At 39.6% G+C, this 26959-nt stretch overlaps 1 protein-coding gene across 1 annotated transcript in view; it reads right to left on the reverse strand.

Moving 5' to 3' along the window:
* Positions 1-203: 203 nt before the first annotated feature.
* cacng5a (calcium channel, voltage-dependent, gamma subunit 5a) overlaps positions 204-26959 on the reverse strand; it is a 46484-nt gene continuing 19728 nt past the window's right edge. The window contains exons 2-7 of the mRNA XM_052559626.1: positions 20019-20258; positions 14531-14572; positions 13436-13522; positions 8559-8699; positions 7355-7500; positions 204-1496 (exon numbers count right to left, since the gene is read on the reverse strand). Coding sequence (XP_052415586.1) covers positions 1239-1496; positions 7355-7500; positions 8559-8699; positions 13436-13522; positions 14531-14572; positions 20019-20214 — 870 coding nt within the window. The 5' untranslated portion in view covers positions 20215-20258 and the 3' untranslated portion in view covers positions 204-1238. The remainder of the gene's footprint in view (positions 1497-7354; positions 7501-8558; positions 8700-13435; positions 13523-14530; positions 14573-20018; positions 20259-26959) is intronic.

A 26959-nucleotide genomic window follows, 5' to 3' on the forward strand; every position in this document is an offset into this window, starting at 1 on the left:
TTTGTTTTACCATGATACCATTTTTTTAAATCATGAAATATATTTATCATTGTACACACTTTCACTGCAGTAGCTACACAATAAAATAGTGTGACATCAAGTTAAAGAGTCCTTAACATATACATATTTAACATATTTCTAACCAAATATATAAAAAAGTTATTCAGTGTACATGAGTAGAAAATTATGTTCTTATTTTCAGATTAATTTATGACTGCCTTTTTATTATCAAACAAATCAAAATAGCAAATGATGTTATTTGCAAGATGACAATTTATGCAGAAAGAGTACAATAGGTCAACTACTGTATAAGGCATACAAATGCTGCTGCTTTAACATTTTATCAAGAGGGGAAATTGTAATTACATATTTTGTATCGAATCAAAACATTATGTATTATATAGAGTGGGGAAATTGGTTATAAAACATACATATATTACTTACATGTTTATTTTTTTCTACAACATATATATAAACAGTGAAACAATCAATAATAACAGAATGTTTTATTGTAAAAATCACTGCATTACTGATGTGTTGATCTGATTAGATTAGAATGTAAAGCACTAGCCAAAAAAGGAAAACACTAAACCTACATTAATGTAACATCTGTATCAAACACAAAATGCCTCCTAATCAAAAGACCACAGCTAGTCTCACCAGTGACACAACAACACATAACAATAATATAAAATATTAATATATTTAAATTCTGTGTTATGGTTACTTTCTTAAAGTGCATAAGGGCAGAAACAAGATGTTGATTAACAAATATTGAGTCACATTAGCATGTATATCTTCTCACTGAATATGTGTTTTAATAAGCATGATGAATAAATATAATAATTTAAATACTTATTTTATGCTATAATTTCTAGTTCTCAATTTTTCTATAAAACATTCATCTGTTTTCAATTAAAGCTGGAGTTTTGATTAAAAACCAACTGACTCTTTGAATAAAATTACTCTAAAAAAAATCATACTTTTAAGAAAAAGGCAGAGATACTATTAGCTACACATCAGTGTGGTAAACTACAAATAAAAGAGAAAATGATACCATCAACTTATGTATTAAACTCACTGCATTAGTACTGAAGGCTCTCGAAGACAAGGACATACATTTATCCTCTGTTCAAACACAACACAATCTCAGGTGCCAATGCCATGCCAGAATAGCATCTTTAAGAACTAGCTAGAGCTATCTCATTCTCAGATTTCACTATTGTTTATTTGCAATCTCAACAGGGCGATGAGGACATCTGATCATAATCAGGACACTTGAGGAGCGCAGGGTAGTTTGAATTCATTTGAAGGGATGCTACACTGGAGATGTCTGAGGGGCTGCGTCCACGAGACCTGGCATCTGGATGCAGGAACTGACCAGAGTAATCAGAACAGTTGCTGAGGCGAGGTTGGTAGAAACCTGGATGTGGCCTGTACATCTCCTCTGCATTGTACCGCTTCATAAAAAGGTACACAGACATTACGCCTGCTGCCTGGTGGTGGCACAAAAAGAGAGAGATTGAAAAGAATATGAAATGAATATATATGAATATGAATATATATATATATATATATATATATATATATATATATATATATATGTATATATATATATGTGTGTGTGTGTGTGCGTGTGCGTGTATATATATATATATGTGTGTGTGTGTGTGTGTGTGTGTGTGCGCGTGTATATATATATATATATATATATATATATATATATATATATATATATATATATATATATTCTTTTGGGTGTTTAGGATACTGGGTCTAATTCACCATTAACTGTGGGAATGTTTCATACTTATACATAAAGGACAATTTAGCAAGACAAAAATTCCACTATATTCACAACAGATGCTTATACATATTTATTAATATTTAAACACCTGGCTACCGAATAAATTCATTCATATTATTCTAAATGACAGAATGCTGTAATGGTATTATTTGTAATTATGTAATTATTTGCATTAAGCAATCCCAAACCATCTAGGGCTTTCCTCTACTCACCACATGTGCAGAGAAATTTGATGTGAAAATAAATATTTTAAATAAACAGATACATAGATAAATAAAAAAAGTTGTTTAATTTCAAAAGAATAAACAAATACTGGCTAAACATTCCTTCCGATTACAGAATAGTTTGACTCTGATTAATTAAGATTGTACTTGCATAAGCTATTACCTCCCCAGTGCCCAGTCTTCTTTTATTCACCACCCCCACTGGCATTTGTACACACAATAAAGTAATGTTCTAAATTTGGATGTCCCAGGGTGAGTGGAACATTAAATACATTTTCAGATGCTTAAATGCCTGTTGGCATTGGTGCATGCACTAAAAAGCTTGGACTTATCAGTGAACCTACAAAAACAGGGAACAAACTGGTGGTATTGCACTGCTAATTCAAGGAAATGCTGGACTTCCTTGTGTTTTTTCAGCACAAATGGCTTCCACTTTACTGGAAACAGCCAAACAATTTAAATGTTAATTTAATTTAACTTAAATGTTAATTTAAATGTTTCTTCACAATTTAAATGTTAAGACAGCATCTTATGAAAAACAGCTTGGAGATCAAGCAAGTGCTGAGTAAAGGATAGTGAGCAGATAATAATATAATCAACATACTACATGTATGACTAAAAAAGTGTATCATATCTATTAAACTATATCTCGTTATGATTTAAAATCTGTATCTAACCTCAGAATGATCCGTTAATAAGTCTGATTTTGTGGCAGCTGCTCTTTAAACTTAAAATATTATAATCTTAATTCAAGTGATGAAGGATTTTGAAAGTCTGAAAGTAATCAGTTTTGAGTATTATTGTAAGGTTATCTTAGCCTGGTTTACGTTTGATTAACAGTTGAAATTTTTTTTTAAATTAAGAAAAATTATTAAAAAAAAAAAATCAAATCAGTTACATTAATAAAGTAACTGAAATAGTTACACTACATTTTAACAGGATAACTTGTAATCTGTAATCAATTTTCCAAAATAAAAATGGAACACAAATCAGATCTGAACAGTTACAATATACAATACACAATAATGGACAGTCAATCATTTAGATCAGATTCCAATGAAATACAAAAATCTGATTTTGGCTGACAGCATGAAGATAGCAAAACAGAATATATATTAAAAAGAAAACTAATTACATAAATTTGAGATAATTTGGTGGATTAAAATACTATAAAGTTTTTATTTATTTATTTTAAGATCATATTCAATATGATCTTCACTGGGGACACAAAAGGCACCGAATACCAGGAATTACCTCTTTGGCAACTGGAGATACTGGAAAAATGTCTCCTGAAGGAGGGAACGGAGACGTCACATTTGGTAATGACCAACTAATTAGGATCTGGCCAGAGAGACCAATACACTTCAAGTGTAATGAGACAAGCAAATCCACACTGGCATGCGATTATTGCACCCAGCTGCGACTGATCACAGTGTGAGTTTAAGAGGCAGCTGGGGCACCACATTAATTTATGCTTCCGCTGAGAAGCCGAGCCGGTGACCCGGCAGCTCAGCAGTGGTACAGCAAATGTGGCGACAGGACATAATATCTCCATTGCCACCTTCCTTGACGTCATGTCACTGATGACTGATGAATTGGGATCCCTACCAACGCATCACAGGTGCTGACCCCTCCAGTGCCCTGTGTAGGCCTCCTGATCCTTCCCGTAAGGCAGACAATACGAGCAGTCTCTACACAGAGAAGGTCGACTACAGTTGTTCCTCGCAAACCAACAGTAGGACTAGGGTAGGACTAGGATAACACTGGGAAAGTGTGTCCTTCCACTTGGAAGAGGACACACTGTGGAGTCACCTCCTCCCAGAGGGTGTTAAGTGACATTTACTCACGTGAAGGAACCCTGAAGAAGTCTCTGAGATAGCTCATGGCTGCATCATTTAGAGACTGGATAATGTGGTCTGCCAGGGCAAACACGGCCTTATTAGCTGTACCATGGAAATACACATATGGTATCCCAACCGGGTTACTCATATGGGCACTAACCTCACACCAGATTTCAGGAATTCATTGGCTGATGGGCCTGGGGCCTGACACTCTGCCACATCTGGCTGCCGGAGTCCTGGAGGACTCCCCGGTCAGGGGACTCTCTGGAGAACTCTGATACTCTGAACAGGGGCCTCTTATTGCCACAACCCATTTAAGGTGAGAACACAGGAGGAAACACCTTGCGCACCTTGTTGCAAGAAGGAAAGCACGGCTCTGACTGAACATCTCTGTGGGTCCTACCGGTGGGGGGAACACCATTCAAAGAACAGATTCCACATCAGTGCATAGGCCTGTATTGTGGATACACACCGTCCAGGGAACACACATGTCCTTCACACAAGTCTTCACAGGTCTGGACATTGGTGCCAAAGGGTGCCCTGACTCTGGGAAAGCAGATCTTTCCTCAGAGGAATCGCCCAGGGAGGGGCTGTTGTGAGGACCATGAGTTCCGGGAATCAGGTCCTGTTGGGCCAATATGGAGCCACAAACAAGACTTGCTCCTTGTCCTCCTTGATCTAACAGTGTCTGTGTGAGCCGGCTAACTTGGGTGAACACAAATTTGTGCAGGCCCTGGTGCCAAGCATTGCCTCTGTTAGGGAGTGGAACCACTGGTTTCTGGAGATGCAAACAGGTCTGCCTGAGCAGCTACGAACTGTCACCAGATCAGCTGATCCGTGGTGGAGTCTACTCGAAGTGTTGCTTTAGCCAGTTTGTCGGCAGCCTGATTGAACACACCCAGGATGTGGATGGCATGAAGGGATCTCAGATGCTCCTGACTCCACAGGAGGAGGTAGCGGGTCAGTTGCAACATGTGAAATGTTGACATACGCAATGTTGTTTGTGCATACCAGAATGTTCCTGCCCTGTATGCAGTCTCTGAGGCAGCTCAGGGGCAAGGTGTATTACTAGCAACTCAAGGCAAATGATATGCCAATGCAGTTGGGGACCCATCCAAAACCCTTACACTGCATGCCCATTGTATGTGGCCCCCCAGGCAGTGGCCGAAGTATCTGTGAATACCACATCAGGCCTGGAAATCTTTTTCAGGGGCACCCCTGCCCGGAGAAATGAGGGATCTGACCACTGGCTAAAGTTTCTGCGGCAGGCCGGTGTAATCTGAACCCAGTACCGCATCGTTATGCCCACCTCAGAACTTGGACATTGAGCCAGTACTGAGGCGGTCTCATATGGGGCAAACTGATAAAGTCTTATGGCAGTTCAGCACTGACTGAATATGTTCCTGGGTGAGGCGTGCTGACTGAATCCAACTCCATGCAGAGAACAGAGATCCTCTGCATTGGCACAAGTTTGCTCTTTTTTCCAGTGGACCTGAAGAACCAACTGGCTGAGGTGCCTGAAGGGCAGGATCATGTACTGATATGCCTGACCCTCGAATGTGAAACACTGGAATGACCTGTGACATGGGAGAATCAAAACATGAAAGTATGTGTCTTTCAGGTCGATTGCTGCCAACCAATCTTCAGGGATGGATAGTCAAGTCAAGTCACCTTTATTTATATAGCACTTTAAACAAAATACATTGCGTCAAAGCAACTGAACAACATTCATTAGGAAAACAGAGTGTGTCAATAATGACAGTTAAAGGCAGTTCATCATTGAATTCAGTGATGTCATCTCTGTTCAGTTTAAATAATGTCTGTGCATTTATTTGCAATCAAGTCAACGATATCGCTGTAGATGAAGTGACCCCAACTAAGCAAGCCAGAGGCGACAGCGGCAAGGAACCGAAACTATACAGCGCATTCCTGTGCTCACTGATGGTGCGTCATTATTCACTCATTATTCTTATTATAAACATGGTCAAAACTTTTCCACACCTCAGACTTTGCTTTAGTTGCTGGTGCAACCAAAATGTAATCACAAGAGGCAATCCTCCATTACACCTACTCGGCATCCATTTTCGCATCTTTCTCGCGCTAATCGAAACACATCACATGATCGCTCGTTTACCTCGCAAACCGGAGCGCAAACCCAAGCCCAACGTGAGCCCGCGTAAGATGATATATATTAAGCCTGAACCCGACCGAACCCGTCGGGAACCCGATGTGTTTGAATGCCTCAGTCTGCTTCTGTTCCACCAATAAATGCTGTGTAAAGCTCTCTACAGTGTCGCCGAAAAGGCCGGTCTGTGACACGGGAGAATTCAGTAACTACACCTTATCATGCTCCTTCATGTTGGCCAGACACAGCCAGATATGGCACTTTGGGCCATTAGCATGGACATCGCAAGATTGTGCAGTCATCTTTGTTACTAAAAATGCGAGATCCATTGCAGTACGTAGTTCATACAGAACCATTAGGTCATGGCCATCCTCATGCAGGTCTCTCAGGGCTTTGGCCTGATGACCTGCAGTAATGCCATGGCATGAAGGGCAGAAGCCATCTCCCCACAAGCTCTGTAAGCACTGCCAGTTAAACCTGACGAATATCTACAGGCCCATGAGGGGAGACACGGGTCAACCCGCAAAGTCGAAGCAGCTGTTGAAAACAGTTGCATGGCCACAGACTGCTCCACCGAGGGAATGCCCATGTACACCGAAGTGGCTCCACCAACGAGGGTGGTTAGGAACTACAAAATTAGTTTCGGCATTAACAGGAACTACAAAATTTGTTTCTGGCAGTAAATGGTGCCTTATATGATCTTGTAAGCTCCTCATGCACCTCCAAGAAGAATGGCACCAGATGGGCGACCTCCACCGACAAACCATTCATCCAGTCTCGAAGAATCGTAACAAAGTGGAGAATTCCACATGAGTCCGACATTCTCAGCAGCCCAGGAAAGTATAGCGGTCATCTCTGAGTCTGGCTTGGACAATGCTGCCACACACGAATGGGGCAATAAAGTCAGGTCGTCATCCCCAGAGAGAGAGAGCATGCCCTCTGATGCAATTATTGACATCTGGTCTCAAGGGGGTGAACCGAAGGAAACGGCCGGCTACCTCCACAGTGTAGAGGAGCCGGCATGTGCCTCCAGCCGCTCCACTGGCTGTGGAGTGCTTGAGGGGTGACAAACTCCCTCTGGGGAAGCCATCACCACGATCCTTAAATCATCTCTGAGTCCACCGGATGTAGCACCACCCTGATTGTCGAGATGAACACTGGATCACGGCAGAGAAATGTGCCAAACCACGCTGGCCACTGGGTTCTTTAACATAATTTAGAATAATTTTTAGTTCAAACGTATTGGTAAAATTAAGCATTATAAAATGTATCCACACAGATTTTTCACACAGCTACTGAATGAGACCCACTGTCTTTAATATTTACACAAATATACAAAGATAAATGGAAGTGTTACCTCAGTGAGCAGGAAGGAGACTGCAGCAAAAGCAAAAGACCAGCCATATTTATAACTGAAATAAGCTTCATTCGTTTTTGTTCTGTTTAGCATCTCATCATTAATACTGGATATATACAAGACCAGACCCACCACCAGGGACAGACCTGTATCAGAAATAAAGAGAAAATGAGCCAAAGAAAAATAAAGAGGGGAAGAGTTGTAGTGTACGTTTATGGAGCTAAATTATTCTCAATAACAATTCACACAAACGACACAAATACACACCTGCGAAGCCCAATTTGCATGCAGGAAGCCTAAATCACAAACGCTATTTAGAAAATGTGTTTTCTTTACAAATCATTTTTTTTCACATAGCATCTTCAGGTTATAATAAAATAAAAAATTCAAATGCAGAATTTCCAAGAATCCAAAAAATCTATTGAATCAATATACAAGTTATATTTCATATTGAAACGGTTGAAAATACACAACAAAGTAGGTTAAACTCCATCACTGGCTTTCAGATTGAGCAGCATTTAATACACAGAACCATAGATGACTGACCAACATGTGCAGTATCGAATTCATAATCAAAGGCAATTAATTAGTGAACAACATGTTGTGATGTAGGGGCTATTTTATAATTTGTTTTAGGCTTTCTGACCCCAAGTCTCAACTAATCTCTGCAATTCTCCAGCTATGATCCTTGGAAAGACTTTAGCCACACAAACTCTCTTCCTCACTGTGCATTAGGACAATATAGACACATGTCCTCTTCCAGGAAGATTTGTAAAATCTTTAGTTGATTGGAACCCCTTAATTATTGCCCTGATGGTGGAAATGGGGATTTTCAATGCTTTAGATCTTTTCTTACAGCCACAATATTTTTTATATTTTTAAATATATATTTTTCATGCATGTGAATTAGGTTTCATGCTTGTAAATTGGGCTAATGAATTATTATTGAGACTAATCTCACTGCATACATACTTGGGAGAAAAATATATTTGACCTTTCAGAGAACTGTCACTTTAAGAGCTAAAAACTTATTTCTTTCTTTTATACACTTAGTCTTCTAGACATGAACAGTTCTTAATCTTTTCAGTCATTAGAAATTGTTTTTACTCTGAAAATTATAAAGTATACTTTTGTTTAGTAGCATGACATGATTAATTTTTACTGACTATATATATAATGAACACTGCTTTAAACAAACACCCACCTGACAGGATAAAAAATATTCCAGAGATGAAAGCCAGAATAGTGCGTTGAGGGCAGATGTGTCCAATATTACTTAGCACAAAGCCAATGAACATAAAGAATAGACTAACCAGCGGGAAAGGAGTAGCAGAACGAATCATTTCTGTGAACAAGCCAAAATACATAATTAATTATAAAGGATACCTGATACTTGTACATTTCTCATCATTAATGTAGCATACAGTCATGTAAGGGTCTAAATGCTGCTGATTAACTGACTAGTCAAACATGAGGTATTAATGGATATAAATTCTTACAGAAAAACTAAAAATCATTTAGAAAATCATTACCATTTAGAGAAACAACGGCAATTATTAATTAAATTAATATTGTAACCACTCCATTGCCCTTAAACCCTGTAAGGCCCACTTTTGTAATATTACAACATCAGTTCCCTTTCGGTCGGTCACTCTCAACGTCACGTCGATGACTAACGAAATTGGGATATCGCTTCCATAGACCAATCTACTTCAAGTTCAAACTAAATGAGCCAATGCACATGTGCATGCAATTATTGCATCCAGCTGCCGCTGATCACAGTGTGAGTATAATAAGGCAGCAGGTGCAATGAATCTTTTCACTTCAAAGCCAAGCATTAGTATCGTTCTGCTCAACTGTGTCTGCTGTGAACTACGGCCAAGCACCAGACCTCACTCATCCTCCCCCTTCGCCAGATGGCAGCAGTGGGTGGTTCGAGAGTGTCAACAAAGGCCCTAATCACGCACCCTCTGCCAGTCTGTGGAACCAGGTGAGCCCTGCACCCCACACTCACACCACACTCCGGCCTTCTCACAAGCTACCCAATTTGGGCCCCTGGGTTCCACCTTGCTGCCCCACCGTGGGTATGGCTGTGGTTCTGCTAGTTCCACTTGTATGGTTTCTAAGCGCCTGGTCAGCACTACCCAGCCCATCTCACTGGCTTCTGCGGACCATCAGCCTCAGCTGTGCGATTCAGTTCGCCCGGCATCCACCCAAGTTCAGTGGTATCCGCTTCACTACAGTGAAAGCAGCTGATGTCCCTGTTCTGCGGGAAGAGATGGCAGTCCTACTGGTGAAGGATGCGAAAGAGCCGGTCCCTTCAGCCGATATGAGGATGGGGTTATACAGCCCTTGCTTCATTGTATCCAAGAAAGGCAGTGGGTTATGACTGATCTTGGGTCTGCGAGTTTTGAATCAGGCCCTTTATCGGCTACCGTTCAAGATGTTGACGCAGAAATGCATCTTCGGGTGCATCCGTCCACAAGATTGGTTTGCAGTGATCGACCTGAAGGACGAGTACTTTCATGTATCGTTCCTTCCGTGCCACAGACCTTTTCTGCGGTTTGCGTTCGAAGGACTGGCATATCAGTACAAGGTCCTGCCCTTCAGGCTGTCCCTGTCTCCCCGTGTCTTCACGAAAGTCGCGAAGGCGGCTCTTTTTCCCCTCAGAGAGAAGGGTGTTCACATTCTCAACTATCTAGATGATTGGTGGATTCTAGCACAATCTTGGGATCAGTTATGCGAGCACAGGGACTTGGTTCTCTGGCACATCAGCCTGTTGGGCCTTTGGGTCAACTGGGAAAAGAGCAAACTCTCAATGATGCAGAGGATCTCTTTTCTCGGAGTTGGATTCGGTCGAACAGACAGCACACCTCAAAGAGGAATGTGCACGGTCGGTTATTGCCTGCTTGAATACATTCAAGGGCAGGACAGCGGTCCCACTGAAACTCTTTCAGAGGCTTCTGGGGCATATGGTGGCCGCGGCGGCACTTATAACACTCTGCCTGTTGCATATGAGATTTTTCAGCACTGGCTTCATGGCCGAGTATCAAGGTGGGCGTGGAAGCGCAGCACTCACCAGGTCCAAGTTACACTGGCCTGTCACCAAACCCTCACCCCATAGTCATATCTTACATTCCTCTGGGCAGGGGTGCCCCTAGAACAGATCTCCAGGCATGCTGTGGTTTGCACGGATGCCTCCACCACCGGGCATGCAGTCTCAGGGGTTTGGACGGGCCCGCAGCTGCATTGGCAAATCAATTGCCTAGAGTTGTTAGCAGTGTGCCTTGCCTTGAACTGTCTCAAAGGTCACTTACGAGGTAAGCACGTGCTGGTCCAAACAAACAACACAGTGACCGTGGTGTACATCAACCGACAAAGAGTTATACGCTCCCATTGCATTTCGCAACTCACCCGCCACCTCATCCTTTGGAGTCAGAAGGTTCTGTTCACATTCCGGGCCTGCTCAACCGTACAGCCGATGAGCCGTCTTGAGCATTGCTCCCAAGAGAATGGCGACTGCATACCCTGATGGTCCAGCTGATTTGCAGATGGTTCGGAGCCTCTCAGGTAGACCTGTTTGCTTCTCTAGAGACCTCTCACTGCCAGCTGTTCTACTGACCTAGGGAACACTCGGCATGGATGCACTGGCACAGAGCTGGCCGCAGGGCCTACTCAAATATGCGTTTACCCCAGTGAGCCCTCTTGCACATACACTGTACAAAGTCCAGGAGGATGGGGAGCAAGTTTTCTGGATCTGTAAAGCAAGTGACAGCCCCTCCTTGGCCGATTCCTCTGAGGAAGGATCTACTGACTCAGACACGGGGCACCGTTTGGCACCCGCATTCAGACAGGGACGCAGAGGTTCTAGGAGACCTACCCCAGTAGCGGATTGTGGATGCCATAACCCTGGCTTATCACGTTGCAAGCTCATTCAACTGGAAGTGTTGCATCCTCCTGGGCGCTGGCTCGTGGTGCCTCACTGACAGATATCTGTAGAGCTGTGGGCTGGACGACCCCTAACATGTTCGCTAGGTTCTATAGCCTTCGTGTAGAGCCAGTATTCTCCTGTGTTCTCACCTCAAATGGTTAGTGGCATATGTGTATTTTCTCCCACAAACTCCTTCGGGAAGAATGGGGCTTCCGCAGCGTCCCTGTTCCAAGCAGAACGGGTACATTTTCCCAGTGTTATCCAATCTTACCTAGTGGGGTAGTGCTTTGACAATGGTGAGTGGAACTACTTGTCCGAGCCCCGGCCTACACCTAATAGGGGTGCAGGCGGCTCGCACAGGGCACTGGAAGGGGCAGCACCCATGGTGCTTTTGGTAGGGATCCCTATTTCGTCGATCATTGAATTGACATCAAGAATGACCGACTGAAAGGGAACGTCTCTGTTACATATGGTAACCCTCATTCCCTGAAGGAGGGAACGGAGACATCACGTTCCGTCACCACGGTTGCTGTACCACTGCTGAGTCTCGGTTCTGAAGCGAAAACCTGGTAAGCATTGTACCTGCTGCCTTATTATACTCACGCTGTGATTAGTGGCAGATGGATGCAATAATTGCATGCCAATGTGCATTGGCTGGTTTAGTTTAAACTCGAAGTAGATTGGTATATCAAAGCGATATCCCAATTTTGTTGGTCATCGATGTGACGTCTCCGTTCCCTCCTTCAGGAGGGAAATAAAAGCTGCTTATGTGTTTTTTTCCTGTAAGACCACATTTACACAACTAATGAGTCCTATTATTTAGCATTGCAATGCTATTGGATGCTAGATTTGAAAGAAGAAGGAAAATTGGCCTATTTACCTGGCCATAAACCTGCAAACTTCCCTTGAAGCACATTATCTTGTTGGACTGGATAAATCTAAATTGAAGTAAGCAAAAATGCCTAGAATATTTTTTTTTATGTGATTTATTAATGTGTGTAGATCTTGTAAATGTAAGTTGATGTTGAACGCATTGATCATTTTAGATTTTGAGCTTGTTATGTCAGTTTTGTTACTTGCCACATTGGGTTAAATGGGTAGCAAAATTTGCCTGTGCCCCTTGCACATTACATGGATGAATTGTACTTCTCATCTATTCCATGTAAAAAAAAAATAAAAAAAAATAAAAACTAATAGAAACATACTCTTTTTGATAATTAATGAGTTTTAATCAATTAATTAATTATATATATATATATATATATATATATATATATATATATATATATATATATATATATATATATATATATATATATATATTATTTTTCAATAATTATATCTTGCTGCAAGAGGGACAGGTGATACTGTTCTGGAATGTGGAGGGTATAAGTGATATTAACGTGTGTGAATTCTGTGGAATGTGTGAATTCTGTGAATGGGTGAAATTTTTTAAAACATAAGTATGTTTGTGATCATGGATTTTTTTTCATGGTTTTTCCATGTTTATGATATATCACTGATGCTGTTCAAAATGAAAACAGGGACATTGAGATGGATTGTGATACAAGAAAACAAAGTTTTCAAGTCAAGTTGTGAAAGATATTTGAAAGTTTTCATTCAGTTCATTAGGTTTCGTGATTTAATCAGAACATATTTTTTATAATAAACTTTTTTTTTCTCCCATAAAAATATAACATTTTATCATTAATGTGTGATTATTAGTGTGTATACATACAGTATATAGACTACTGTAATGGGGTTACAGAAGCATTTCACCCAGCAAATTAACCTTTAGATGTTCTCTACATTTGTTCAGTGAGTAAAATCACTGAAATTATGCTATTCAAAGAGTAATATTTCAACATTTAATTAAAAACTGACTAAAATGTAAAAAATAAAAACACCAATTTTTCACCATTTTCATCTATATTAGGGTCTTCTGTGGGTTACACTTGTTGTTAAGGTAGTTTGTTTCTGAGGTTGTTCCGAGTTTTATTTTTTTAATTTATTTTTTTAAATCAACTATTGTAGAATCAGTCATTTTTGTTAGTGATGTAGTGCCCAGTGACTAAACAACTTTTAAAAAGATGCATTTTTTTAGTTCAAAAGATGCATTTTTACATAAAGTTTAGGAGACTTTCACTCACTCAGAACACTAGCTGTGGATTCTGACGTCAATTGAACATTCATTGGCATCACATACTCTATTGTAAAGCAGCGCCCATTCTCCTCTCCTTGACAAAAATAAAATAAAAAGGTTAAAAATGCTACCATGACAGCATAAATTACAATAAAATACAGTATGAAATAATCACATGCATTTTAAATAAAGAGAAATTTATGTCACCAGATTATACACTTTCAAATATTGACCAATGGAAAGAATAATTATTAATTATTAATAATTGAATGAAGAATGAGCTTGTTCATCGTAACTAACTAAACTATGTTGCAAGATTAGCTATAGTTTTCCTAACACAGTTCAAAGGATTTTTTAAATATGCTTTAGACCAAATTTACACACAGTTTGTTGACAAGTTTTTTATCCAGTGGACCACAATCATTATGTCAGCTACACTGCTGGGTGCAAAGGTTTGTATGTCAAACGTTTTACTTTGCAGGTTTTTAGTAACAAGGCCACTCAATAACGTATACTTGTCTAGAACCATTTGGACCTATATGGATGTGACCTGGGTGCAAAATGCTGTTATATAATCCATTAAGAATAACTCTCACAATGTATGTTTTGCAAGTTCTAATGAACAGAATTAAGTGATTTTAAGAATGACAAACATATTATTCACTGTGTCTGCAATAATAATTATATATATTGATGCATTTGATTTTAAAAATGCAGTGAAAAATGGAATATTGTGAAATATTGTGAAAAAGTAAGATATATGTTTTGGTATTTTAATATATTGTTTTATGAATTTTCATCACTCCAGTCATGAGTGTCACATGATCCGTCAAAAACATGGGATCCTTCCTAATATGCTGATTACTAACATCATTACTATCAGTTTTTTTTTTTCAAAAACATCAATCAAGCACTTATTCAGAATATAAATCTTCTGTCACATTTTAAGTGTCTTTACTGACCATTTTGATGAATTTATTGTCCTTACTGAATTAAAGTAAAAATGACTTTCAGGAAAAAAAAAAAAAACATTTTAAAAAATGAACATTTAAAAAACATGTTGGGAAAGAGAGAAAAAGTGAGGTGAGAGAAGGGAAGATACCTGATTTACCATCTGGTAACAGTGTTGCTGGAGCTGTTGTCTCTAAATGGAAGAGAAACTGAAATCATTTGTTGCCTATATATGTACAAAGTCCCATTACTTAAGTTATACAACATTCAAGTATACTATTTGTGAGGTAAGTGCAATACAGGGTGAAACAGGAAAAGGTACAGAATCTTCTATGCAAGACTGTACAGTGTTGAAAGATTTGTTAATGAAAGGACTGGGTTTTAGCCCAAAGATTGTGCAGAGGAATCAATTTTTTTTTTTTTACTGATCTTTAAGGGATATATTAGCACGTGCACCACCACTAACCCCAAATATCACGTTCTCATTCTCACTTTAGCTGGTTTGTCACAATATATCTGAAGTATGCTTCTTTCCACATTCAGATTTTTCAGAGACACGGAAGTTTCTATACAAAGTGGGCCAATTTAGTTCTAATGAGTATTGAAATAGTACACTTATAAGTATACTACTAGTACACTGATATTTGTATCCTTACTATACTTATATACTTGACTACTATACTTATATACTTATATACTTATATACTTGAACTTTACTTTGGTATACTTAATAAAATTAACTTGAAATATACTTCTTTTTTATAAGGGTTGCAAGGTCTGGGCTTGACGATATGTCTGCTGTCACAAAGCAATTATGATAAATGCCTCCCAGTAGATTGGGGAGTGGTCTATGGAGGTCGCCCAGTCTATGGAGTCTGAAAGGTTTGGCATCCATCATAGCACATAAATTGCCTAGAGATGCTGGCTATGTTTCTGACTGTTTTTCCCTTAAATACTTTAAAAATGTCATCAGGACAGACAACATAATGGTAGTTTCCTACCGAAATCTGCAAAGAAGCAGTTAGTTCACACCCCATGTGAATATGGTGCGGCACATTCTTCTTTCACCTCAGGACAAGTTTATGTCCCTTAAAGTGGTGTAGATTCCAGAACTGAAAAATCTGAGAGTGGATTTCCTCTCGAGGAATGGCCTGAATGGCCTGAGGTCCAGAAGAAGAAGCAGAAGAAGACTCTTCTGCTCACCAAGTCTGTCTTTATTTGATCCAATGTATAGCAAAAAGAGTAATGTTGTGAAATATTTTGTTTTCTATTTGAATATATTTTAAATGTAATGTATTCCTGTGATCAAAGGTGTATTTTCAGCATCATTACTCCAGTCTTCATTGTCACATTAATCAGAAATCATTCTTAATATGCTGATTTGCTGATTATCAATATTTAAAACAGATGAGTAATTTTTTTTCAGTATTCTCTGATGAATAGAAGGATCCACAGATAAGAATTTATGTGAAATAAAAAGCTTTTGCAACATTATACACTATATCATTCAAAAGCTTAGTCAGTATTTTTAGTCAGTTTATATATATTTTTTTGTTAAATAAATGATAGAAATAATACTTTTCTTTAGCAAGGATTCTTTAAATTGATCAAAGGTGATGTTAAAGACATCATTTTACAAGAGATTTCTATTGCAGATCAATGCTGTTCTTCTGAACTGTCTATTCATCAAAGAAACCTGAAAAAAATATACTCAGCTGTTTTCAACATTATCATACGGTGCCCGTAAAGTGTCTATTTCGGTTTACTTAGTTTTGTCGTGATAATATGTCGTGGTCACGGGATATTAATTTGTGGGAATGTCATATTAACTCGTGGGAACATCATATTATGTCGTGGCCAAGAGATCATTTTGTTGAGGTAACGACATCCTTATGTCGTGGCCTCGAGATGCTATGTTGAGGGAACAACATCCATTTCTCGTGGCCACGACTTCTTATGTTGAGGGAACGATATGTTTTTCTCGTGGCCACGAGTTTAATGCGTAAACAAACCTACGGGACCATAGTAATCCAGGATTATCAGAAATGGATTCATTCATATTTTATTTTGATTTAAGTAATTATTATATTAACCATAAGCTCTGGCTACCGGTCTGTATTACATGCGATCGTCAGCATTCAAATGAAGTTTATCATAAATAAATATGACGTGCATAATAAAATATAAAAACTTTTTTTTTATCTATCCTACAGTCCATTAACTGATAGTATTTCCCACATTATTATTATTATTAGCCTTATATTATTGGTCATATTTTTTTCATTTCGTTTATATTAAATTTTTATTTTTTTTGCTTCAATTTCGATCTCTTTACTTAACATTCTGAATACTTTTGTAAATAATAGCATACTGTAAATGCTCGACATTAACATAAAATGTCATAAATGCATACATTTTATATGTATAAATAATATAATAATTTCTTAATTCAAAATAAAACATGAATGAATCCATCTCTGATAGGCCTAATCCTGGGTTGCTATGGTCACACAGGTTTGTTTACGCATTAAACTCGTGGCCACGAGAAAAACATATCGTTCCCTCAACATAAGAAGTCGTGGCCACGAGAAATGGATGTTGTTCCCTCAACATAGCATCTCGAGGCCATGACATAAGGATGTCGTTACCTCGACAAAATGATCTCGTGGCCACAACATAATATGACGTTCCCACGAGTTAATATGACGTTCCCACAAATTAATATCCCGTGGCCACGACATATTATCATGTTCCCACAAGTTATTATTTTGTGGCCGCGACAAAGCTAAGTAAACCGAACAAGTTACTTTATGGGCACCGTATTATCAAAATAAGAGGGTTGTTTTTTTTTTAAGCAGCAAATCACAATATCAGAATTATTTCAGAAGGATTGTGTGACTGGAGTAATGATGCAAAAAAAAATGTGGCTTTGAAATCTCAATAAATTACATTTTGAAATATATTCAAATAGAAAACTAATAAATAAATAAATATATTAAAATAGTTATTTTAAAGGGGGGGTGAAATGCTATTTCATGCATACTGAGTTTTTTACACTGTTAAAGAGTTGGATTCCCATGCTAAACATGGACAAAGTTTCAAAAATTAATTTATACGTTTGAAGGAGTATTTCTGTTCCAAAAATACTCCTTCCGGTTTGTCACAAGTTTCGGAAAGAGCGGAATTTCCTTATATGGGTCCTAAGGACACTTCTGCCGGAAGAGCGCGCGCTCCCGTATAGCAGCGCACCGAGAGGCTGAGCACAGACTCACTGATCAGAGCGAGAGCATCGCAAAATATCACAGAAGTGTGTTTTGGTTGCCAGGGCAAGACAACCCTGCACAGATTACCAAAAGAGAAACAGCATTAAGGGACCAGTGGATGGAGTTTATTTTTACAGAGCATCAACGGAGTTGTGCAATTGTTTTTGTTTGTTCCCTGCATTTCGAAGATGCTTGTTTTACAAACAAGGCCCAGTTTGACGCTGGATTTGCACATCGTTTATTTCTTATGGATAATGCAGTCCCAACGAAAAAGGGTCACGATCGTGTGTTGGAACCGCGTGCGGTGAGTAAAACTGCTTCAAATATCTCTGTGTTGTCAACTTAGCTATCGGCGCGTAAGCACATCAGGTAAACAGCATGCGATGTTGTCATCAAACTGCACTTTCCACATGTATAGCTTAAAAAAAAAAAAAAAAAAGACGACATAAAGTGGAACTTAGTCATTTTCCAAAACCTCAAGCAAATATATACAGTTTTAGTACATACCACATAGAGACGTTGTTTGCTGATGCTGCTCTTGTTAAATTTCAGCCTCTGGATCTGTGTCACAGCTTCCAGACGCTCTCAATGCAAAAGCCTACTCGCGCTCGTGATTCTTTAGCTCCGCCCACACGTCACGCCTCCAGCCTGTCGTGTTTTTCGGGGAAAAATCAGTACAGACTATCTTTCTCTTATGAATATAATAAAACTAAAGAATTTTTGGAGTTATGAAGGATGCAGTACTACTCTATAGGTACTCAAGATTAACAGGATATTGAGTGAAAATGAGCATTTCACCCCCCCTTTAAATAGGTAGTAAAAATATTTCAAAATTTCACTGATTTGCTGTACTTTGTTTGGATCAAATGCAGGCTTGGTGAACAGAAGATACTTCTTTAAAAACAATAACAATCTTACTGTTCAAAAACTTCTGACTGGTAGTGTATACTACAGGCAACATAAATTTTTCTGTAATTTCTAGCTTTTAATTAGCTTAGAAATCTATAACTGCTGGACAATAACAAATAATAATCATTTGTCTATATACTACAAACACTTTTTTATCACATAATAAGGCAGAATAGTTTCTATATGGTAATAAATGCTATGTCAGTTAGCACTGCATTGTTCACTTTATTTATCACCTGCTGGAGATTTTTTTTTTTTTAAACAAAACCGCTAACAACTGTTTTCATAGATAGCTGGATGCTTTTGTCCATATTAAGAGTTTCCTGGTAAGACTTTCTGTGCGAAAGCGCCCTCCGGCTTCGAGTATGAATGAAACACACACACACACACACACTGCAGGAGAGTTTAGCGCTCTGTAAACTCTGAGTTTAGCGGTTCATCTTGCCTTCTGGGTCCGAATAAAATATCATATCATGCCAGTCTATCCTGTCTCTTTGAGTTTACATCTATATTTATTCACACCAGCTCTTGAAAAATCTATATGAACACACTTGCCCGAAAAAGTGCGGGGGACAAATTTCTGTGATGATAAAAGTGTGGGGGGGCATGATCCCCTTGTCCCCCGCGTAATCTACGCCCCTGACAGTACTGAAATACAGAGTTCATCATCTGTTAGTGACACCACAATGGCCATCCTGAGATTGGTTCTCGGATCTGGTATCTCTACTGGAGGAACCACTTTGGGAAACATAGGGCAAGGCTGAACTGTGGTGGAGACTATTTGTGTCCTGGTGCAAGTACTGCAATTTGGACCCAGTTTACTACTCGGGTGGTTCAGGAGTTCTTTCAAGTTCTTGTGTTTCTTTGGGCACAGCCCCATCCACACATAAGTTGAATGTGGCAGCAATTTGAAGAGCACATGTTGGTTTGGAATGTTTGTTTGGGTGTGCATTCACTTGTCTCACTTTTTTTTTTTTTTTTTGCATGAGACAAGATGGATCACCATGTTTCTATTCATTATAGAAACACTACCTATCTGTGATCTTAGAAGGGCCCACTGATTTTGTTTTAACCTCTGGGGTCAGCAACTTAGAGGTTTCTGACTCTTACGGTGGTTCGGTTGATGGCCTTAACATCCTCTAATGTATTGGTGAAGAAGGGTTTGTAAGGTTCACAGAAACGTCTTGGTTACATACTGTAGTGTTTGTCACAGTGGTTCCCTGAGCAGTGAACGAGATGCTGGATATCTGGCCATGCTACTTGGTTACTGCTTTCTTCCTAGCATCAGCACCACAGCTGATAAATTGGCATGTTGTATACATACTTCAGACAATTGTCTTCCCTGGGGGTGTTCCCATAATATCAGCTAGTGCAGCATCTCTTTCCTCCCTATTTAGGGAACCAAGGTTGCATATATAAACTAAGGTGGTCACAGAAATATATACTGACATGCAGACACTCACTCACCTGCAAGAAAACAGACCCTCCAGAGCCCTGAATGGAGAGACATACGGATTTCAGTGCTCTGATTGAGAGGCAGGATGACCCCCTCCTCCAGGTACAGCCAGTAGTCAGTGCTGACAGCAATACCCAGCAGCCCCAGACTACAGACAGCAAACACACTGCTAAGGAGTGTCAGTGCCTTCCTGCCACACAAACTCATCTTTCACATCAGCAGCAGAGGGCACAAACTTTAGAAAACAGGAGCTGTAGTGAGAGAGGGAAAGAAAATAAATCTTACCTTAAACTTCAATTTAACATCCAAATAGATTTTTTAAATACATATTTTAAAATGTAAAGAAAATTGTTCTTAAATCTTAAAAGAGCCTACAAAAGAAGTCTAACAATAAGTCTTACACTAACATCACAGGAATTTTTGCAGAGCTCAAAGTGCTATGATTACATCCTCGACACCTGATTATGGTCAGGGGTGGCTCATCTATTGACGGCTGAAATTTCACTCTTTTGATGGTACATCACACACTAACACACAAACACGCTTGCTAGTAGCATTCATGATAAATTTTCAATTTGTTTGTAAAAGTTGTTTGTTTACACCTCAGCAAGAATGTTTACAAACATTTAATTGAAAGCTACTGGTCCAGAATGAAAAAATGAAAAAATAAAATAAAAAATTAACCTTGGCTATATCTAAGTGCCCTCCTACAGTAGCCCTGCACATGACATGGAGGGAAAAGATACATAACATAACTACAAAATTAAGAATTGTCCACTCCAGATTCTTCCAAAGAAGCCACGTCTGTCCTTGAACACTCTGCTAGTCTTGTCATGGCCAAAGAGGCTGTCTCTGAACTCTCAGTCTGTCCTGTCATAACTTATCCACTGTGGTGGTTTTCAGCATTTTCATGGTGGTCATCTGCTCTGTCTGCTCCGCTGAAGGGTACTTCAGTTTTCGCTACTCCACTTTGGTGGTCCTCAGTTCTGTCAGCTCTCGCTTAGTTGTCCCCAGTTCCTTCAGCTCTACCCTGGTGGTCATCTTAAGGTCTTCGGTCTAGGGTGACCATATGCGCCGTTCATACGGGACACGTCCCAGCCAGGATTTTAATATTGCCTAAAATATCCAGGTTTTGGCTATTTGTACTGTGCAGTTTGATCGTTGTGATACATTCATGAGAGCTATAAAGAGCAGAGCAGACGGCTCCTTATGCTTTTGTATCGCTTTTACGTGTATGTTCGTTCGTTTGACTTGAAGGATTGTGGCGCACTTTGTTTTTGTTTATTTTTGGATTTGTGCGCAGCGACGCTTCAAGTCAATCGAACGAACAAACACGTGCGCATATTTGCATAGCTTTGATTGTTCCCTCTAGATCTCACCTTCTCACACGCCTCCCCACGATTGGTCGACTATGTACAATACCTGCATGTTATTGGTCAAGCTGCTCTGGATGTTTAAGGCATTATTAAAAGTCTGGCTGGGACGTGTCCCGTATGAATGGCGCATATGGTCACCCTACTTCGGTCCTGTCCCATCTGCTCTGATGGTCTTCTGCTCCACTGTGGGAGCATTTGGTCCCATCTTCTGCACCAGCTACCCCTGGTCTCTGGCTTCACCTTGGTCACCACCTCATCTGGCTCTACCCTAAATTGCTGCTCTGTCTTGGTCTCTCGCTCTGCCCTGGTCACCAGCCCCACCCTGGCTCCCTATTCCACCTCTAAGTCACCCTCCAGTACATGTCCTGGCCCTCCGTCCCTCCTCCTGGTCCACCTCGACTACACATCCCTCCTGAAATTGTCATTTTGGAATGTCTGGGAGCCAGTGCTTTGAGGGAGGACTATGTCATGATCCCTGCAAGTTGTTTTTATAGGTTGTGTCATCAAAATAATTAAGGGGCAGACCCAGTTGATGAGAAGAGGCTTAATCGGCCAAATTTTAATTAGTTAGTTGGTCACAAGCAAAATAAATAAATTAAATAATTATTAGTCAAAAAGCAAGTAAGTGTTGGTTACAAAAGAAATAATAGCAATTAAAAGTTACATTGCAACCATGGAAACATTTGGAATCATGCCGAATGAGAGACAGGTACAGTACATGAGACCATACATTTAAAGCCACATAACGGCTTTGTATTCTGTTTTGCAATCTGGTCATCCTATTTTCCTATTTACCACCCGTTTCTGTTTGAATTTGAATTTGGTAAGGCATGTCAAGTTTATTCAAATATTAAATTTCACATGTGCTGTTAAATTTAGTTTTCTCTGACTGCACAATATCAAATATAGCCTTAATGTCTTGCACATGCAGAAGATAAAATTTGCAGTTCTGCCCTTTTACAAGTGTCTGTTACGTTGGAACACCTGGAGAAGACATTAAGACTTTAGACAAGAGATGATCTCTGTCCTGCTTGTGTCCCATATTAATTAACATATCACTCTATACTGTATTCTGAATTCCAGAAAATGTGTGATATAAAATATTTTTTGGCCTAAATCTAAAACTGACAAAAGCATGGATGCTTCACTAAAATGTCTGTAAAACTTATGGTGACCATATGAGCCATTTTCCCAGGACGCGTCCTTGACAGGATTTTTATATTGCCTAAAATATCCAGATTTTGGCTGTTTGTGCTGTGCAGATCGATCATTGTATGACATTCATAAGAGCTACAGAGAGCAGAGAAGGTGGCTCCTTATGTATTAAAATCACTCTGTTGATACTTTGGTGTCATACAATGATCGGAGCGCAAGGACGCTTCAAGTTGAATGAATGAACAAACTCCTAAAATGTACGTGTATTTGCATGGCTTTGATCGTTCTCTGTAGATCTCACCTTTTCACATGCCATGATCGGTTGATTATGTACCATGCCTGCATGTTATTGGTCAAACTGCTTCGGATGTTTTAGGCAATATAGAAACCCTGGCAAGGACGCGTCCTGGGTAAATGGCTCATATGGTCACCCTATAAAACTAACACACACACACACACACACGTACATATAGAAACAAACAAACAAATACATACACAAACAAACAAATAAATAAATGAATTACCCTGAATACATGGCTTCTCTGCTGTACAATCTTTGTAAGACATACATATGCAAGGAAACAAATACATACACAAACAAATACATACACAAACAAACAAACAAATAAATAAATAAATAAATAACCCTGGACACTTTATTTCTTCTCTTTTAGAAGAAAACAAACATAACCTCAGGTATTTATTCAACAAAGTGGCTAAATTAACGAAAAATAAAGCCTCAATAAGTGTTGACATTTCCAAACATCACAGCAGTAATGACTTTATGAACTACTTTACTTCTAAAATCGATACTATTAGAGATACAATTTTAACCATTCAGTCTTCAGCTACAGTATCGCATCAGACAGTGCACTATAGACCCCCTGAGGAACAGTTCCACTCATTCTCTACTATAGGAGAGGAAGAATTGTATAAACTTTTTAAATCATCTAAACCAACAACATGTATGTTAGACCCTATACCATCTAAGCTCCTAAAAGAGGTGCTTCCAGAAGTCAAAGATCCTCTTCTGACTATGATTAATTCCTCATATGTCCCCGAAACCTTCAAACTGGCTATTATTAAGCCTCTCATTAAAAAACCACAACTTGACCGCAAAGAACTAGTCAATTTTAGACCTATCTCAAATCTCCCTCTTCTGTCCAAGATACTACAAAAGGTGGTATCCTCACAATTATATTCCGTCTTAGAGAAAAATGGTATATGTGAGGATTTCCAGTCAGGACTTAGACCGTATCATAGTACTGAGACTGCTCTCCTTAGAGTTACAAATGACCTTCTCTTATCACCTGATCGTGGTTGTATCTCTCTATTAGTTTTATTGGATCTTAACCACAACATTCTTTTGCATAGACTTGAATGCTTTGTTGGCATTAATGGAAGTGCATTAGCATGGTTTAAATCGTACTTATATGACCGCCATCAGTTCGTAGCAATGAATGAAGATGTATAATATCGATCACAAGTGCAGTATGGAGTACCTCAAGGCTCAATACTAGGGCCGCTACTCTTCACACTTTATATGTTACCCTTGGGAGATGTCATAAGGAAACATTGTGTTAGCTTTCACTGTTATGCTGATGATACTCAGCTGTATATTTCTTCGTGGCCCGGTGAAACAGACCAATTTGAAAAACAAATGGAATGCATAGTTGACATAAAAAAACTGGATGACAAGTATTTTCTTACTGCTAAATTATGAAAAAAAAACAGAGGTGTTAATTATAGGACCTAAAAACTCTGCATGTAATAACCTAGAACACTGTCTAAGACTTGATGACTGCTCTGTCAAGTCTTCATCATCAGTAAGGAACCTAGGTGTGCTATTTGATCGCAATCTTTCCTTAGAAAGCCACGTTTCTAGTATTTGTAAAACTGCATTTTTCCATCTCAAAAATTTATCTAAATTACGGCCTATGCTCTCAATTTCAAATGCATGGATGTTAATCCATGCATTTATGACCTCAAGGATAGATTATTGTAATACTTTTTTGGGTGGTTTTTCTAAAATCCAAAATGCAGCAGCAAGAGTTCTTACAAGAACCAGGAAGTATGACCATGTAAGCCCGGTCCTGTCAACACTGCACTGGCTCCCTATCAAACATCGTATAGATTTCAAAATATTGCTTATTACTTTTAAAGCCCTGAATGGTTTAGGACCTCAGTATTTGAATGAGCTCCTTTTACATTATAATCCTCTACGTCCGCTACGTTCTCAAAGATCAGGCAATTTGATAATACCTAGAATATCAAAATCAACTGCGGGCGGCAGATATAGCGCCTAAACTCTGGAATAACCTACCTAACATTGTTTGGGAGGCAGACACACTCTTTCAGTTTAAATCTAGATTAAAGACCCATCTCTTTAACCTGGCTTACACATAACATACTAATATGCTTTTAATATCCAAATCCGTTAAAGGATTTTTGGGCTGCATTAATTAGGTAAACATGAACCGGGAACACTTCCCATACCACCCGATGTACTTGCTACATCATTAGAAGAATGGCATCTACGCTAATATACGTCTGTTTCTCTCTTATTCCCGAGGTCACCGTAGCCACCAGATCCAGTCTGTATCCAGATCGGAGGGTCACTGCAGTCACCCGGATCCCGGTACGTATCCAGACCAGATGGTGGATCAGCACCTAGAAAGGACCTCTACATCCCTGAAAGACAACGGAGACCAGGACAACTGGACCCCCAGATACAGATACCCTGTAAAGACCTTGTCTCAGATGACCACCAGGACAAGACCACAGGAAACAGATGATTCTTCTGCACAATTTGACTTTGCTGCAGCCTGGAATTGGACTACTGGTTTCGTCTGGTCAGAGGAGAACTGGTCCCCCAACTGATCCTGGTTTCTCCCAAGGTTTTTTTCTACATTCTGTCAGCGATGAATTTTCGGTTCCTTGCCGCTGTCGCCTCTGGCTTGCTTAGTTGGGGTCACTTCATCTACAGTGATATCGTTGACTTGATTGCAAATAAATGAACAGACACTATTTAAACTGAACAGAGATGACATCACTGAATTCAATGATGAACAGCCTTTAACTGTCATTTTGCATTATTGACACACTGTTTTGCTAATGAATGTTGTTCAGTTGCTTTGACACAATGTATATTTTTTTAAAGCGCTATATAAATAAAGGTGACATGGATGGATACATGGCTTCTCTGCTGAGCAATCTTTGTAAGGTTGAAAGTTTGAATATTTTCAATATGTTTTGGTCCTGAATATTTTTTTATTACTGTCTGGTTGGTTTATGTACTCGCCGATGCCGATGCCAGAATTTGTTGTGGTATCGGTCATATTTCCAATACTAGTATCGGAATTGGAACAACAGTTGAACAACAGTTGAAATCATCCACATCCAGCTAGCAGTTGCAGGTAGAACCATGGGTTGTATTCACTGGCAGGACCTGTGAAGATAAGGACCACACGTCCAAATTGTAAAACCTGGCAAAGGTATTCTGTGAAGACCATCCATCAGCCATACAAATGGCTTTGATAGAAAAGCCCTTAGTCCACATGCATGAGGAGGAACTTGTTCTCATCAAATGAGCTCTAAAACCAATAGGAAATGCCATACCCTGGCTAGAATAGGCCAAATTAATCACATCTACCACTCAATGTTATAGTTGTTGTTTGGAGACTGGCTGCCCCTTGGTGCTGCCTCCAAAGCACATAAACAGCTGCTCAGATTGCCGAAGTTGACCCGTGTGGTCTATGTAAACTCGCAGAGCCCACAACGGACCTGACACCTGATGGGACGAGGCATCCGATGAGGTCGCTGACTCTGGAGTGAAAGCAGAAAGCATCATCACTTGCCCTCTTAGTCGAGAGAGATTTAGGGCCCAATTTTGGCTTGAGCGTAACATTACAATCACCAGGTGCATCATACAATCAAACTCCATGCATTCAGCATTTACAGAGAACACTTGTAAATCCCCCACATGCTTGACCGAAGCAAGGCTGAGCAACAGTAAGGTTTAAGCTATAGCTCTCTCAATCCAACAGACAGAAGCAGCACGAAGGACGGAAGGTCCAGTGCCCCCAGCACCAAAGCCAGATCCCAGGATGGCACAGTGGGAGGATAAGAGGGTCTTAGTTGTCTCACACCTCTCAAATCTGACCACCAGATCATGTCTGCCAATCAAGCACCGAGTGATAGCAGCGTGAAACGCTGAGAAAGCTGCAACATAAACCTTAAGAGTGGAAGGCATACTGCTGCCGTTTAGCTGCTGTTGAAAAAATTCCAGAATGTCAGACACGTGACAGATCATGACCATTCAATTAACACCATTTCACAAACACTGGCCATTTAAGAGCATACAGGCGTCTCGCAGAATGTTACGCGTCTGAAAACATGTCCATCGTGCGGCAGGAAAATGA

Source organism: Carassius gibelio, chromosome B6 (genome assembly GCF_023724105.1).
Source record: "Carassius gibelio isolate Cgi1373 ecotype wild population from Czech Republic chromosome B6, carGib1.2-hapl.c, whole genome shotgun sequence".
NCBI classification, from domain to species: domain Eukaryota; kingdom Metazoa; phylum Chordata; class Actinopteri; order Cypriniformes; family Cyprinidae; genus Carassius; species Carassius gibelio.